We start from the raw sequence: 16,117 nt of genomic DNA, 5'->3' as shown, positions 1-16,117 counted from the left end.
TATTCTAGCAGTTATTTTCGCTCCACCCCCGCTTTGGAGAAGACCCACTCCGCGGTGTGTTTGGTCTTACATAACAGCCTGTGGCTTGTTTACCGACGTCACATCCACTACTTTTCTGTCTACTCTTAGCCTATGGAGCTAACCTCATGTCCGACGATTAAATAAGTTACAAATATGTGAAACTATATGGAAGGAGTAAGCAGACCGCTAAAAAGAAAACCCACCACGGCAGCGCGAGCACATAATAAAATAAAGTTTCGAGAGGAGTGGAAGTTTGGAGATAGTAGCAGAGAGCAAGAGCAGAGGTGGAAAACTGAGGTACACTTTCTAACAACCTGCCCACTGTACCAAGATATCAGAGACATTGTAACTGGCTGCAATTGTAGCTTACCACCACCGGTATGACTGTGTATGAACGAATAATGGACTCTGTGAAGCGCTCTGGGTCTCATGAAGAGCGCTATATAAATCCAAGTCATTATTATTCATTATTCATTACTGTACCAAGATATCAGAGACATAACAACCTGCCCACTGTACCAAGATATCGGAGGCATAACAACCTGCTCACTGTACCAAGATATCAGAGACATAACAACCTGCCCACTGTACCAAGATATCAGAGACATAACAACATGCCCACTGTACCAAGATATCAGAGACATAACAACCTGCTCACTGTACCAAGATATCAGAGACATAACAACCTGCCCACTGTACCAAGATATCAGAGACATAACAACCTGCTCACTGTACCAAGATATCAGAGACATAACAACCTGCTCACTGTACCAAGATATCGGAGACATAACAACCTGCTCACTGTACCAAGATATCCGAGACATAACAACCTGCTCACTGTACCAAGATATCAGAGACATAACAACCTGCTCACTGTACCAAGATATCGGAGACATAACAACCTGCCCACTGTACCAAGATATCAGACATAACAACCTGCTCACTGTACCAAGATATCAGAGACATAACAACCTGCTCACTGTACCAAGATAGCAGAGACATAACAACCTGCCCACTGTACCAAGATATCAGACATAACAACCTGCCCACTGTACCAAGATATCAGAGACATAACAACCTGCTCACTGTACCAAGATATCAGAGACATAACAACCTGCCCACTGTACCAAGATATCAGAGACATAACAACATGCCCACTGTACCAAGATATCAGAGACATAACAACCTGCTCACTGTACCAAGATATCAGAGACATAACAACCTGCCCACTGTACCAAGATATCAGAGACATAACAACCTGCTCACTGTACCAAGATATCAGAGACATAACAACCTGCTCACTGTACCAAGATAGCAGAGACATAACAACCTGCCCACTGTACCAAGATATCAGACATAACAACCTGCCCACTGTACCAAGATATCAGAGACATAACAACCTGCTCACTGTACCAAGATATCAGACATAACAACCTGCCTACTGTACCAAGATATCAGAGACATAACAACCTGCTCACTGTACCAAGATATCAGAGACATAACAACCTGCCCACTGTACCAAGATAGCAGAGACATAACAACCTGCTCACTGTACCAAGATATCAGAGACATAACAACCTGCTCACTGTACCAAGATATCAGAGACATAACAACCTGCTCACTGTACCAAGATATCAGAGACATAACAACCTGCTCACTGTACCAAGATAGCAGAGACAAGTATACTCCCCATGAATTGCAAACACCCAAAGAGAGTTTGAAAACATGTATTGTGCCGTTGACATTAACGTGCGGTTTCGTTTTGCGGTAAACAAAACGTGACGTCATTGGACTTTTTTTCTTTTCTTTCTCATAACCGAAAGTAGGCACAGTTGGATCGCACGTGAATCGATACTCTGTAGTACTGACGTGTTTCGGTAGGTACCTTTTTAAAAGTACCGAATTCGGTACCCATCCCTAGTGATAAGTGGATTCCACTAAAACGCTATTTTCGCGTCTTTTTCTTTTTAATCAGAAGCACCCAAACTATATTTATATTCAAAATGGTAAAAAACTGAAATGTACGGATGAAGCAACTCACTGACAATCAACGGTGTTATTAGATCCATAGCTATAATATAAAATATAGGTTTAGCTCTACAAACAAGGTGAGCGTTTACATGGGGTTAATGGACGGCAAGGCCAGATGCACTTCCCGGAAGGGGCATGGCACCCAATGTGTTAAGAGGGTACAGTACATTATACAAAAATAATATAGAAACAGAAAAGTTAATAATTTAAACAATTTGGTTGGCTATTATAGATTTAAACTGACCAATGGATACTCAAGTATTGAGTTTAAAGTGCTTTGCAAAAGATTCCATGTGTCGGGGGCACAGAAGCTAAAAGAAGATTTTCCTAATTCAGTGCAAACTCTGGGGACCTTAACTCAAGATAAGAGATAAGTCGGGTTAACTCGCCATGCGCTGGGCGCCAGACCCGAGATATCTCGGGTTTTGGTCGTTATTTCTTTTATTCAATATTTCCATTCATAAAACATGCAGGCAGCTTGTGTTATCACTCGGGATGGGTCTGAGATTGCAAAAGTCCAATACCGCCGCCTTGCGGCCGTTATTGCACTCCATTTGAAACGATGTGGCTTGGTGTCTGGGCCGATCTGCGTGCGGGGTCTAACTAGTCGGGCAAGCCAAACGCTTATAACTCATGCATCGTCGAGGGTCGGGCCCCCCGGGTTCATGTTCATTGCTGGAATACGTTGGAAACACGATCGAGATCAGTACTTGGAATGGCCATCAGATAATTGGAATATTCTTTTCGGGACAGATCCTGGTCAAGGTAAGGGCTAAATGGTATCAATATTGCGTTGATCCAAAAATGCCTTCATGCGATCGGGAGCGTGTGTGTGTGTGGCGTGTTCCGTTGGTAGCGATCAAAGCACGGAGGGGCGCCCCTAGGGATGGGAATCGAAAACTGGTTCCGTTTGGGAGCCGGTTCCTAATAGTCCGATTCCTGGAATCGCATGCCTCCGTGACTATCGCTTCCTCTTATCGCTGCCATGTTTTTCCGACAGTTGCGCATTTGAAAACAATAACGTTAGCGCCACGCATGCAGCCATAGCAGCAGACTATTTGATTCCTTAACCTCTTCCGGCAAATGACATAATGGTCATAAATCAATATTTCTAGACTGTTCTATAAAACTAGCGATTTTTATTTCAAACGTATTCAAGTATAAACATCATGAACATGTCACAACAGCATTTAGAATGTATATTATCATCAATATGTTAGTTTAGGAATAGGTTAAAATGTTATATAGATAGATTTTCCTCTTTGGAATGTCTGTATATATCCGCGACAGGCGACCATTTTATAAAACCGGGGGAATGGGAATTGTAGTTTTTTTGCGGCCATTTTGTAGCGGACTTCCACAGGTCTGGTTCTGCGTTGAAATTTTTTTAAACTACACTTCCTGCAAGATTCTATTGGGTTCAAGGTTCATAGTACTGTATGAATTATTACAATAACTGCTATTATTCGGGATAATTCTACCACAAAAGGTAACGTTTATGACATATTGAAACGTAGTTAGTTTCTCTTTCCTATTGTTAGCATGTAGCAACAATTAGATCTGAAATTAGTTTCAAAACGGTTGCACCCTAATCAAAATAAAAAAGCTACTGTATTTACTAGGGGTGGGGATCACCAGTTTCATCACGATACGATATCGATTCTTTGGACAACGATACGATATTTGCTGATATCACAAAGTCTGCCACGATGCGATACGATAAATCAAATCAAATCAAATTTATTTGTAAGGCCCGACAACACACGTTAATGTCCCCATGGGCCGGACACGTCTTCTTTAAACAAGTCAAGAAGAAACATAACAATAAGTCAAGAACAAAACAAGAACACCATAAGGTCCAACAAATTTAAAATAAATGCAAATAAATGCAAATAAATGAATGAATGCAAACATTCCCAGACATACCCCACGCGAAGGTAAGGAAAAACTCACTAAAACCTAACGATAGGGAAAAAATGCACCACAGGCAGTGTGGAGGAGAGAAACCTTAGAAGGGCCATTCAAGGGGGAATCTCCCTTCTTAGATGTCGGTGATAGTAGTGTTGCAGACTGACGGTTGGTAAGCATGCACTCATGTGTGTAGTGAAACACAGATGAGTGCATGCAATAGCAACTGAACATTTTGAAAAATTTAAGATAGAGCTGATAGCGATAGCAACTGAACATTTTGAAAGATTAAAGATAGAGCTGATAGCGAATCTATTTGAGGCACAGGGGCGGCGCAAAGAGGGTCGCATCCTCCCCATCTTAATCACGGGACGTTCAACACTCCGGTCATCGCTCCGAGACAGCCAGAGACAGGGAGATAGGGGGCGGCGCAGAGAGGGTCGCAACCTCCCCGACATCATCGCGGGACGTCCAGCACTCCGGTCACCACTACGAGACCACCGGAGACAGGGAGACAGGAGGGCACGCAGAGAGGGTCGCATCCTCCCGGTCTTCATCACGGGACGTCCGACACTCTGGTCAACACTCCAGGACAGCAACTCACAGGGAGACGGGACAGGCATTAGACAGCTTGCGTGATTGTAGTGGCCGGACATAGCAATAGATACAAGTGGTAAGCATATATGTGAATAGAATAGATATATGAAGTAAGCATATTATGTGAATAGAATAGAAGTACTTAACCCAGCAATGAAACCACGTTGACAGACCACAAACCATGTTGACAGACCACGGACAGAAGATGGTAAGGAGCTGATCCATGGCCTCGGTGCATGTAGAGCAGTCACTGCAATCTTGGCCAAGACCCCGAGGCATCCATCACCTTGGTCAGCACTACGAGATAGGCACTCAGAGAGATGGGGGGGGGGGGGGGGGTTGGGACGTGTCTATACTTTCCGTAGCCGCATTTCTGGCAGACGTTTCTGGTCATGTGACATGTGCGCCCAATAGCGTGACGAGCTGTGTCTTTGCCCATTTCCACGTCAAACAGCCTGCAAACTACCTGGCGTTCTATCGCCATGCTCTAAGACAAACTCTAACCTTAACCAACTTCGAAAGAGTGCCTAAGCTTAACCGTCGAAAGAACTTGCCTAACCTTAACCAACTTCGAAGATTGCCTAAGCTTAACCAGTGTAGAAACTGACATCGGCCAATCAGAGAGCGTCTGCGAGAAATGCGGCTACGGAAAGTATACAGGCGGTTGGGACAGGGGTTAGAGAGTTCCCATGTTTGTAGTGCTGCAGAAAAGCAGACATGGGAGAAAATAGACATCCTAACTAAACTAGACCGATTAATCTAAAGGTCAGTCCCCGACCAGGTGAGATCAGGGTAGGTTGAAGGAGAGAGCGAAAAGATGGGTCTTAAGCAGGGATTTAAAAGCTTCGACAGAGCAGGCGCCCCTGACGACGGCAGGTAATTTGTTCCACAGGTAGGGAGCGCGGTAGACAAAGGCTCTGTGGCCGGTGGATTTCTTTTTAACCCTAGGAATCGATAGAAGCCCCGCATTTTGTGAGCGCAGAGCACGAGCGGGCGAGTATCGGGAGATGAGATCGGATAGATAGAGCGGTGCAAGCCCATTTCAAATTTTGTAGGTGAGGAGTAGCACTTTAAAGTCAGATCAGGCTTGAATAGGAAGTCAGTGTAGGGCGGACAAAACTGGTGTGATGTGATCAAATTTTCTAGTTCTAGTTAGTATCCGTGCAGCCGCATTTTGCACGAGTTGAAGATTTTTGATGCTTGAATTAGGTAGGCCTGAAAAAAGTGCATTACAGTAGTCCAGACGTGATGAGACAAAAGCATGAATCAGGGTTTCAGCATCAGCCAGAGTTAAAATGGGGCGAATTTTTGCGATTTTACGAAGATGGAAGAAGGCAATTTTGGTGACATTTTTTATATGTGCATTAAATGAGAGGGAGGAATAAAAAATTACTCAGAGGTTTTTTATGGTGGAGCTGACAAGTATCAAAGTTGAGGGAGATGTCCTGAAACAGGCCTCTGTGGTTTTGGGGGCCAACAATTAACATCTCAGTTTTATCTGCATTAAGGAGTAGAAAGTTTTGCGACATCCACTTTTTGACGGCAAGCAAGCAGGACTCAAGGTTTTATAACGATACGATTCGATTCAGGTGCCTGCGATCGATATGAGGCGATATTATGTGCCCATTTAACACAATCAGTCACATTTAGATCAACTAAAAAAAAGGCTATGGAAATATCAATTGGATGTTTTTATTTTTGAGCTCTTCCAGACATTTAAATGAAAAACAATCTATTGTTTTTAATACAAATAGACCTCCTGTTCACTTTTTATATATTGAGCTTTAAACTTTAAGTAAAATGTTTTGGAACTCACAACACACAAGCTAAAACCCCTTCCTCTCCCAAACTTCCTACAATTGTTTTATGTTGCATGATGATCATGAATACATTTATTATGTATTCATGTTTAAATATCAACATTATCTGTCCATCCCAGGGCTGTACGTTAACTTTTTTTGCACATAGCACTGGTGCTACAGAGGTTGATAGTTTTGTAGCACAGGCCAAAATCTTGTAGCACGAGTATAAAACGTCTCTAAAATCTCTAAAAACAACCACAAGTAGTGCAGTTCATTACTTAAATAGGTATGTGACTGGCAAGGGACATGCATCTTGCATACAGGGCACACAAAATCCAAACTTTAACAAGAAATGCTTTTAGACAAATTCTTTCTTTATTTGCCCATAATGTAAAACAAAAAGAACAAGGACATAACCATATAACCGATATGAAGCAGTCCGAGACCAGGCAGCGCTGGTGTGGACTCAGATTACAGGGAAAGCTAGAAACCAACCTAGAAACACCTAGAAACCAACATAACAAATAGATATAATGCATACAAACACCTGTACATATTTGTGGAACCAAATAAATAAATGTATTATTATTATTATTATTATTATTATTATTATTATTATTATTATTATTATTATTATAATTATTCGTGTGTGTGTGTGTGCGTGCGTGTGTGTGTGTGTGCACTGCACACGTGTCACAGTTCCAGCATCATGTCTGCTGGCCACTTTTTCAGATCCACACACACACACACACACACACACACTATTGCATTAATCAGAACTAAGTACAAGGAACTCTGCATGAATGAAAAGGGCTTTATAAATAAAATGAATTATTATTATTATTACCTTATTTGCATATTGTCTCGTTATTAGATAGATAGATAGATTGATTGATAATTAATACTTTATTGATCCCGGAGGGGAATTTAAGTAGCCATACGATGGAGTTCTTTTTACAGAGTAAAATTAGCGGCTTAAATTTAGTGAACAGCATTTCTTCCTTGGCGATGCAATATGCCACATTCATCTTAAACTTTACCTCACGGAGATCAGCATCATCCGCTCTGGTCGTCTGTTTACTCAGCGAGTGCAAGAGGGTGCGGGAGTAGGATTTTGCAGAACACCGGCCCGCGCTCAGGAGTTTGTTTAGCGTTGAAGGCATCCCGGGCAAGAATGTGTCGATGGGACGTATTGTGTTTATTAATGTTATCCCTTTTTAGGATATTGTTACCCGCGAGTCAAGGGATTCTCTGATCGGATCTTTTCCGGAGTCTCCCGGCACCAGTGACAGAATAATAATAGCTGTGCTTCCTCATTAAAAAATATCCACGGAAAATCATTTTCCCACTCTGCGTTATATCTGTACATCTTGTTAATCTTCTCCTTTTGTCTCGTTTCTATTAACGGTGGTCCCTCTCGGGCTCGTTTGGGGTTTTGATCTTGTACTTCTTTTGTTGGATTTAATACCTTAAAAAAGCGCTTCATCTTGTCGAAGTCACCCAGTCAGTGTACATTGAGCTCGCAACTTAGTCGCGGGGATATTGTTCGCTAGGGATTATGGGATTTGGTGTTTGATTATGGACTCTACGCGAGACGGGACATTGTTTTTAATCGCACGAGACTACAAGTACCAAGTGGATAGCGTGGCGCTGTGGTCCATTCAATTTACCGTCACACTTTATTTTTTTTTGCTTGCTCCACGGGCCATCGCACCAGTGCTACTGAAGTCAATTCATTCATCGCACAGACTGACGTCAGTGTCGCACGTGCGACATATATGTCGCAATGTACAGGCCTGCATCCTCAGTAACACACACACACACACTCACACTGCCCAGTCCCCACACACAGAAAGGTAGAATGCCCCGCCCCTCCTCCTTCCCCTCTCCGTTTCCTGTTCTCTCACGGTTAGCTGCTTAGCTTTAGATATTTAACGCGACGTGGGCATAAAGGAATGGCGACGATGCAAAGCATGTTAGATAGTGTTAGATCCTGATCAAACTGGCCAGTATCACGTCTTCATCTGTTTTGGCTCTCCATCCAATTCCTCTGCGTTTTAATGGTCCTGACGTCTCTCCGACACTGGCTGATAAGATCCTTATCTCCCCCGTTAGTGCAATCCATAAACCATACTAATTCTCCACCTCCGTAAGAATTCGACACTTCGACAACGTGAAATACCTTACAAGGAAAAGCGTGGTTTTATTTGATAAACAGAAACCTCAGCTCAGATGTTAACAGATTGTATTGTCCTTGAAGAGTCTATTCTAATGATCTTTCGGTGTGTTCAGATTATCGTCCTTTTGCTGTTATGTCCAATAGTGGTCAGGCCTGGTCGTTAGCCTGAACCCTCCTCGTGTTAGCCGAAGCTAATGATGATGTGGCATTCTTCCTCCCCCCCCCCCCCCCCCCCCTCTCGATGAGAGGAGAGTGTCTTCTGTATGATCTCAGTCCTACTCGCTCTTGGTCAGATTCTAGTCTGCCTTACACCCGGAAACACCGTTCGACTTATAGATCTTCGTCGTAGAAACGATAGCCCCGCCCCTCTTCTGGTTGTCAGGGCGACGCGCTGTCATGACGACCGCGTTTAACCTTTACACACACTTCAAAACGTTTCTCTACTGTTTCATTAAAGATGTCACCGCTCTCCCTCGCTCTGGGAGACACTCGCTATCAGTTTGTTCTTACAAGGAATGCAAAACATTCGGCTGGCTGCTAAACATTCTGCTGGCTACTGCCTCTTCTATCACCGTTTTCTAAAGCAAACCATGCACATTTCGATCTCACCGTTTTAGCTGTGGTACTCTCCCCCCAACCTATACATCACATACATTGAAAAAGCACCCCAAATCCTTCAATAGGGATGCACCGAATGGGAAATTCTTGGCCGAAACCGATACCGAAAATAGGAAAACAGTTGGCCGAAAACCGAAAGCCGAAAGGCCGAAAATGATTCATAGAATAGAATTTTTTTTACCAATGTTGTTCAGCTACCTGATTATGGAAAAATATATGATTATGGCAAAACTTAACTTAAATAATAAATAATCACTATTATGGGTCTTTTTGTATCACAAACAGTACTGTATTTGCAAATCTGGTATGTCATAAATGTATAGATGTAGCAGTACTGTCTATCTGTATGTCATGTATGTCATATATGTCCTGATGAATTGAAAATGTAAACAAGACGAAAGTCTTTCTCTGGTCTGCATCCCCTTAACAATTGTGTGTATTGAGCTGTACTGTATTGTACCCATTCTGCAATCTGTTAATAAAGTTTTCAATCAGAGAGAGAGAGAGAGATCTGTGCTCTACTGAGCACACCTTTCTAGTCCCCAGATGACTTTGGCACAGTAGACGCGCGACAGACAGCATCAATGTGAGAAACACAATCCCTCTCGCTCTGAATAATATGCATATTAGATCACTCAGTGATTAACCGCAATGGGCATGTAGTAAATAAGGATAAAGTATGTTAAAGACGCATTTATTGGACTCGTTGTGCGCGGAATTTACATAGAAACAGCGCGACTCCCGAGGAGATGCATTGCTCCCGAGTCCCAAGAGGAGTATCACGCAAGACTGAAGAGCTCACAGCGCGCATGTAATGAATCCGCGTTTTGATGACATCATCACAACAACACGCGTTAGGTTACAGGTTGCTTCTGTTTCGGTGATATATTTTCGGTGAAAAAACTCTTTCGGTGGCCGAATTTTCGGTGCATCCCTAATGTTAGATGCATTTGACCCGTTGCAGGGAAAAAACTGCACAGACTTATATCTCTTCGCAAAATAGACGCTCTGTTCTGCTGTACAGAGCTACACGGAGTTTCACAATACTGGGCGCCGGCGGATATGACTCGCGGATTTTCAAAATAAGAGTATCGCAATATGAATTGATCTTTTTACGTTGCATCGATCCTATTTGATTATTGATAATAGATCGATATATCGATCTGGATCGATGTATCGTCCCACCCCTAGTATTTACAGTAGATTTCATTATCTGTTCTTATGCACGCCTGGTGATACTAAATCCAAATTGAACTTGGGCATTTGAAAGATAATATATGTATATATATATATTAGGGCTGTCCCCGACTAAGGATTTGGATGGTCGACTATGATTGGCCAAAATGTGCCGTTAGTCGACTATTGGTCGACTAAAAAAAAAATTCAAATAAAAAAAAATTATAATATTTTTAATATATATATATATATTTTTTTATCATTCCATTTGGGCTGTGGGGGGTGCTTAATGTCTGAAGGAGTCGACTGAAGGCTTCTTGTTCTCTGCAAAAGCATGCAATTGGTCCACTGATGGATACATCTTGATATTTGTCTAGTCTAGTGTGTTTGTTCATTAGATGGGTGAAATCCTCTTTCAGTGCCTCTGTGCCTGTTTTCGTAGGCAGTTAGCTTCTGGTATGCGTGCCATTAGCGTTAGCCACGCTTCTAGGCCTCTTTTCTTTTGGAAAGAAAGATAAAAAAATATTTTACATTTTAATTTTTTTTATATTCGACTAAGAGGTTGGCTGGTCGACTACGGCTCCTTTCGACCGATTAGTCGACTAATAGGGGTCAGCCCTAATATATATATAAATGTGCGAATTGGCTGTGACGGATCATACTGGGTCTGCGTTGTGTTGATGTTAAATGAGAATGTCCCTGAGGGGGAGTCGAACAGGGGGCTCCCGCGTCCGCGGGCGACGACACAGGCCGCTGCACTAAGAAGTGAATTCACTCCTAACTACCGTACCTATGCGTCTGTTAACCCTGTTATGGGGAAGTGAGTTTAATTTACCAGCCCGCACTGCCACAGTCACTCGTCAACACACCTGTTTCCGTGACTGTGGACATACCCACGGGCTTCCCCGTTACACTCACCTCCCTAAACTCACGCCCCTCAGGACATCCGGGTCACTGGGCACCACAATAATGACATCTGAGAGTGTTTACCTGATTTTGAGGAAAAGTATCGAAATTAATATTGGTATAGTATCGAAACTAAAGTGTTGGTCTCGTGACAACCCTAATAGACACAGACCAGCGCAGACCTTCAATGACGTGCAATTGTCATTTCATAATGGACACAGAGCAGCACAGACCTTTAGAAGATATGACATGTAGTTGTTCAGCTCTATTAGACACAGAGCAGACCTTTAGAAGATATGCCATGTAGTTGTTCAGCTCTATTAGACACAGAGCAGCACAGACCTTTAGAAGATATGACATGTAGTTGTTCAGCTCTATTAGACACAGAGCAGACCTTTAGAAGATATGACATGTAGTTGTTCAGCTCTATTAGACACAGAGCAGCACAGACCTTTAGAAGATATGACATGTAGTTGTTCAGCTCTATTAGACACAGAGCAGACCTTTAGAAGATATGACATGTAGTTGTTCAGCTCTAATAGACACAGAGCAGACCTTTAGAAGATATGACATGTAGTTGTTCAGCTCTATTAGACACAGAGCAGCACAGACCTTTAGAAGATATGACATGTAGTTGTTCAGCTCTATTAGACACAGAGCAGACCTTTAGAAGATATGACATGTAGTTGTTCAGCTCTAATAGACACAGAGCAGACCTTTAGAAGATATGACATGTAGTTGTTCAGCTCTATTAGACACAGAGCAGACCTTTAGAAGATATGACATGTAGTTGTTCAGCTCTAATAGACACAGAGCAGACCTTTAGAAGATATGACATGTAGTTGTTCAGCTCTATTAGACACAGAGCAGCACAGACCTTTAGAAGATATGACATGTAGTTGTTCAGCTCTATTAGACACAGAGCAGACCTTTAGAAGATATGACATGTAGTTGTTCAGCTCTATTAGACACAGAGCAGACCTTTAGAAGATATGACATGTAGTTGTTCAGCTCTATTCGACACAGAGCAGCACCTTTAGAAGATATGACATGTAGTTGTTCAGCTCTATTGGACACAGAGCAGCACCTTTAGAGGATATGACATGTAGTTGTTCAGCTCTATTAGACACAGAGCAGACCTTTAGAAGATATGACATGTAGTTGTTCAGCTCTATTAGACACAGAGCAGACCTTTAGAAGATATGACATGTAGTTGTTCAGCTCTATTAGACACAGAGCAGACCTTTAGAAGATATGACATGTAGTTGTTCAGCTCTATTAGACACAGAGCAGCACCTTTAGAAGATATGACATGTAGTTGTTCAGCTCTATTAGACACAGAGCAGCACAGACCTTTAGAAGATATGACATGTAGTTGTTCAGCTCTATTAGACACAGAGCAGCACCTTTAGAAGATATGACATGTAGTTGTTCAGCTCTAATAGACACAGAGCAGACCTTTAGAAGATATGACATGTAGTTGTTCAGCTCTATTAGACACAGAGCAGACCTTTAGAAGATATGACATGTAGTTGTTCAGCTCTATTCAACACATAGCAGTACAGACCTTTAGAAGATATGACATGTAGTTGTTCAGCTCTATTCAACACATAGCAGCACAGACATTTAGAAGATATGACATGTAGTTGTTCAGCTCTATTCGACACAGAGCAGCACAGACATTTAGAAGATATGACATGTAGTTGTTCAGCTCTATTGGACACAGAGCAGCACAGACATTTAGAAGATATGACATGTAGTTGTTCAGCTCTATTCGACACAGAGCAGCACAGACATTTAGAAGATATGACATGTAGTTGTTCAGCTCTATTCGACACAGAGCAGACCTTTAGAAGATATGACATGTAGTTGTTCAGCTCTATTCGACACAGAGCAGACCTTTAGAAGATATGACATGTAGTTGTTCAGCTCTATTCGACACAGAGCAGACCTTTAGAAGATATGACATGTAGTTGTTCAGCTCTATTCGACAGCCCTGTGACAACTCCTCTCAGAGTCTCACAGTTTCTATGTGCAGTGAAAACTGTGAGCAACGGGTTCAATGTATCTAACATGCTCTGCATCCTCGCCATTCCTGTCAGCCCACGTTGCGGTAAAACCTGAAGAACAGTTTAGTTTTCATGGAGATCCAATAGTGAGGAAAGGGAGGGGCTATAAGCCCTTCTCCCTTTCTGTGCATGTGTGTGCGTCCCATCTCTGGTCTTTGGAAAGACCGGACGAGGTCAGAGGAGGTTGATAGTATTTACTGAGGATGGCCAGATACTGTTATTTAAACTTTTAAATAATAATGCATAATACATGTATATCATGCAATGTAAATGCAACGGTTTTAGTTTGTGTGGTGTGTTGTAATAATAATGTTGAAATTGAGCACTTTATTTTAGTTTTTACAACAAAATTGTTATTACAGAGAGAGTAAAGTACAGAAAGAAAGGCACAGTCGGTACCAGTATCGGTTCCAATGTGAACAGTACCCAACCCTAGTCGTAGGTGAAGAGGTCAATTCAGTCAGTATATGATTCAGACACTGGGTCTGTATTAAGAAACGGATGAGCATATTCTGTTCAATGTTGCTTCCAAATAAACGGAGAAAAGACAAAGTGCCTTTAATTCATATTTTGTTTACACTCAGGATTATTATAAAGTAGTCATGGATTATGTGGTTATTTTGTAGACAAATGTTTCATCCAATTTACAGAAAACATACTATATCATGATGTATATCGTTACAGAGATATGAAATCTCCCATAGCGTGATATAAGATTTGATCCATAAAGTGACAGTATAATCTGTCTTAAGTTAAGTATTTATTTTTTACCCAGGGACAGTGCACATTAATCAGCATCTTTAGTTTACACATCAATGTAAATGTGCCAGAATTAGCTAATGAGCTAGTTTCCATCTGTAGTCCCTGCCTACCATGCATGTCTTTATGGTGTGGGAGGAAACCAGAGGACCTGGAGGAAACCCACGCGGACACAGGGAGAACATGCAAACTCCACACAGAAAGGCCCCCTGATGGGGTTCGAACCCAGGACCTTCTTGCTGTGAGGCAGCAGTGCTAACCACTGTGCCGCCTGAGACTAACTATACTAACTACTGAGACTATAACCTGAGACTGAAGTGGCTTTAGTCCCGGACTCAATTTAAACTGACCTTAACCACAGCCATGATGTAACCACTCCTGCTCCAGAAACTGTTGACTAACTGGTGCTTGAAACAAAGTGGTTTAAGTCTAGAACTGTAGACGACTCTGGACTACACTGTGTTCTTAAACTATAAAACAGAACTACATACCATTATAAACCTCTTGCATGGAAATTAAAGCTGAATAAAATCACCAAATCTCTCCTTCCTCTGACACTCTTCTCCATCACTATCTCCATCCAGATAGCTGTCCTGTCAGGCCTGGGAAGAAACCAAGAGGCTTGGATGGAAGAAAAGGTCTCTGCTGTGACCAGTGTGGAAAAAGCTTTAGGCGACTGGATAGTCTTAAATTACACCAGAGAATACACACAGGAGAAAAGCCCTACTCATGTGACCAGTGTGGAGAGAGCTTTAGGCGACTGGATATTCTTAAATTACACCAGAGAATACACACAGGAGAAAAGCCCTACTCCTGTGACCAGTGTGGGGAGAGCTTTAGGCGACTGTCTCATCTGCAAATACACCAGCGCATTCACACAGGAGAGAAGCCCTACTCCTGTGACCAGTGTGGGAAGAGCTTTAGGCGACTGGATAGTCTTAAAACACACCAGAGAATACACACAGGAGAAAAGCCCTACTCATGTGACCAGTGTGAGAAGAGCTTTACTCATTTGTCTAGTCTTAAATCACACCAGAGAATACACACAGGAGAAAAGCCCTACTCATGTGACCAGTGTGAGAAGAGCTTTAGTCACCTGGGTAGTCTGCAATCACACCAGATAATTCACACAGGATGGAAGCCCTACTTTTGTGACCAGTGTGAGAAGAGCTTTGGTCAACTGTCTCATCTGAAAACACACCAGCGCATTCACACAGGATGGAAGCCCTACTTTTGTGACCAGTGTGAGAAGAGCTTTAGTCATCCGTCTCATCTGAAATCACACCAGAGAATACACACAGGAGAGAAGCCCTACTCATGTGACCAGTGTGGGAAGAGCTTTAGGCGACTGGATAGTCTTAAATCACACCAGAGAATTCACACAGGAGAGAAGCCCTACTCCTGTGACCAGTATTAGAAGGAGAGAAATAGTAGGGCCTTGTCCATGTTTTTTCTTTCTTATTATTATGTTTTCTCTTTTCTACATTGTTCTTTGCACTTTATCTTCTGACTGAAGTACACGGATGTAACTGCATATGACATGTGTTGTGTGGGGAGGGGGGAGAGGGTTTATTATTTTGGGGGGAGGGGGCTCTGTTACTTTGCCATTGTTCTAACTATTGCTACTATTTGTCACACTGCTTTCCTCAACAAAAAGTCTGTTTTAAAAATGACAGACTATATAATTGGAAGACATAAGAAGAATTGAGTCCTGCAATGATGCAGCCATATAAGACAAAAGTGTCTCTAGACGGTAGAATAAAACATTCCACACATGGAAGCACGCAGAATGAGAGACAAGATGTTAGCTTACTCATATATTCCAAAATGTATTTTCAAGCTACCACAATGGAATATAAACGGTATATATTGAGAAATGCTGTGCCTGAGGGGTCTGGGATTTCGCATGGGCATTACGAAACTCTTCTCAGATACTTTTGCGACGTCGCTACCCGGGACATGGAAAGGATAATCTAATCCTTTATCCGGTATTATGCCCCTTATTTGAAATACCTCATTCCTGACTCTGTAAACCACAAAGAATTGCAACA

The 16,117-nt window shown here is 42.2% G+C and overlaps 1 protein-coding gene across 1 annotated transcript in view; it reads left to right on the top strand.

Moving 5' to 3' along the window:
• The window catches only part of LOC311241745 (uncharacterized protein), a 61,359-nt gene extending 45,788 nt beyond the window's left edge, over positions 1-15,571 (top strand). The window contains exon 3 of the mRNA XM_084330643.1: positions 14,651-15,571. Within this exon, the coding sequence (XP_084186769.1) occupies positions 14,651-15,483 (833 nt within the window). The 3' untranslated portion in view covers positions 15,484-15,571. The remainder of the gene's footprint in view (positions 1-14,650) is intronic.
• The last annotated feature ends 546 nt before the right edge of the window (positions 15,572-16,117 follow it).

This window comes from Notolepis coatsorum, assembly GCF_963971535.1.
Source record: "Notolepis coatsorum genome assembly, chromosome: 15".
NCBI lineage: Eukaryota > Metazoa > Chordata > Actinopteri > Aulopiformes > Paralepididae > Notolepis > Notolepis coatsorum.
This window is presented reverse-complemented; position numbering and strand designations above follow the sequence as displayed.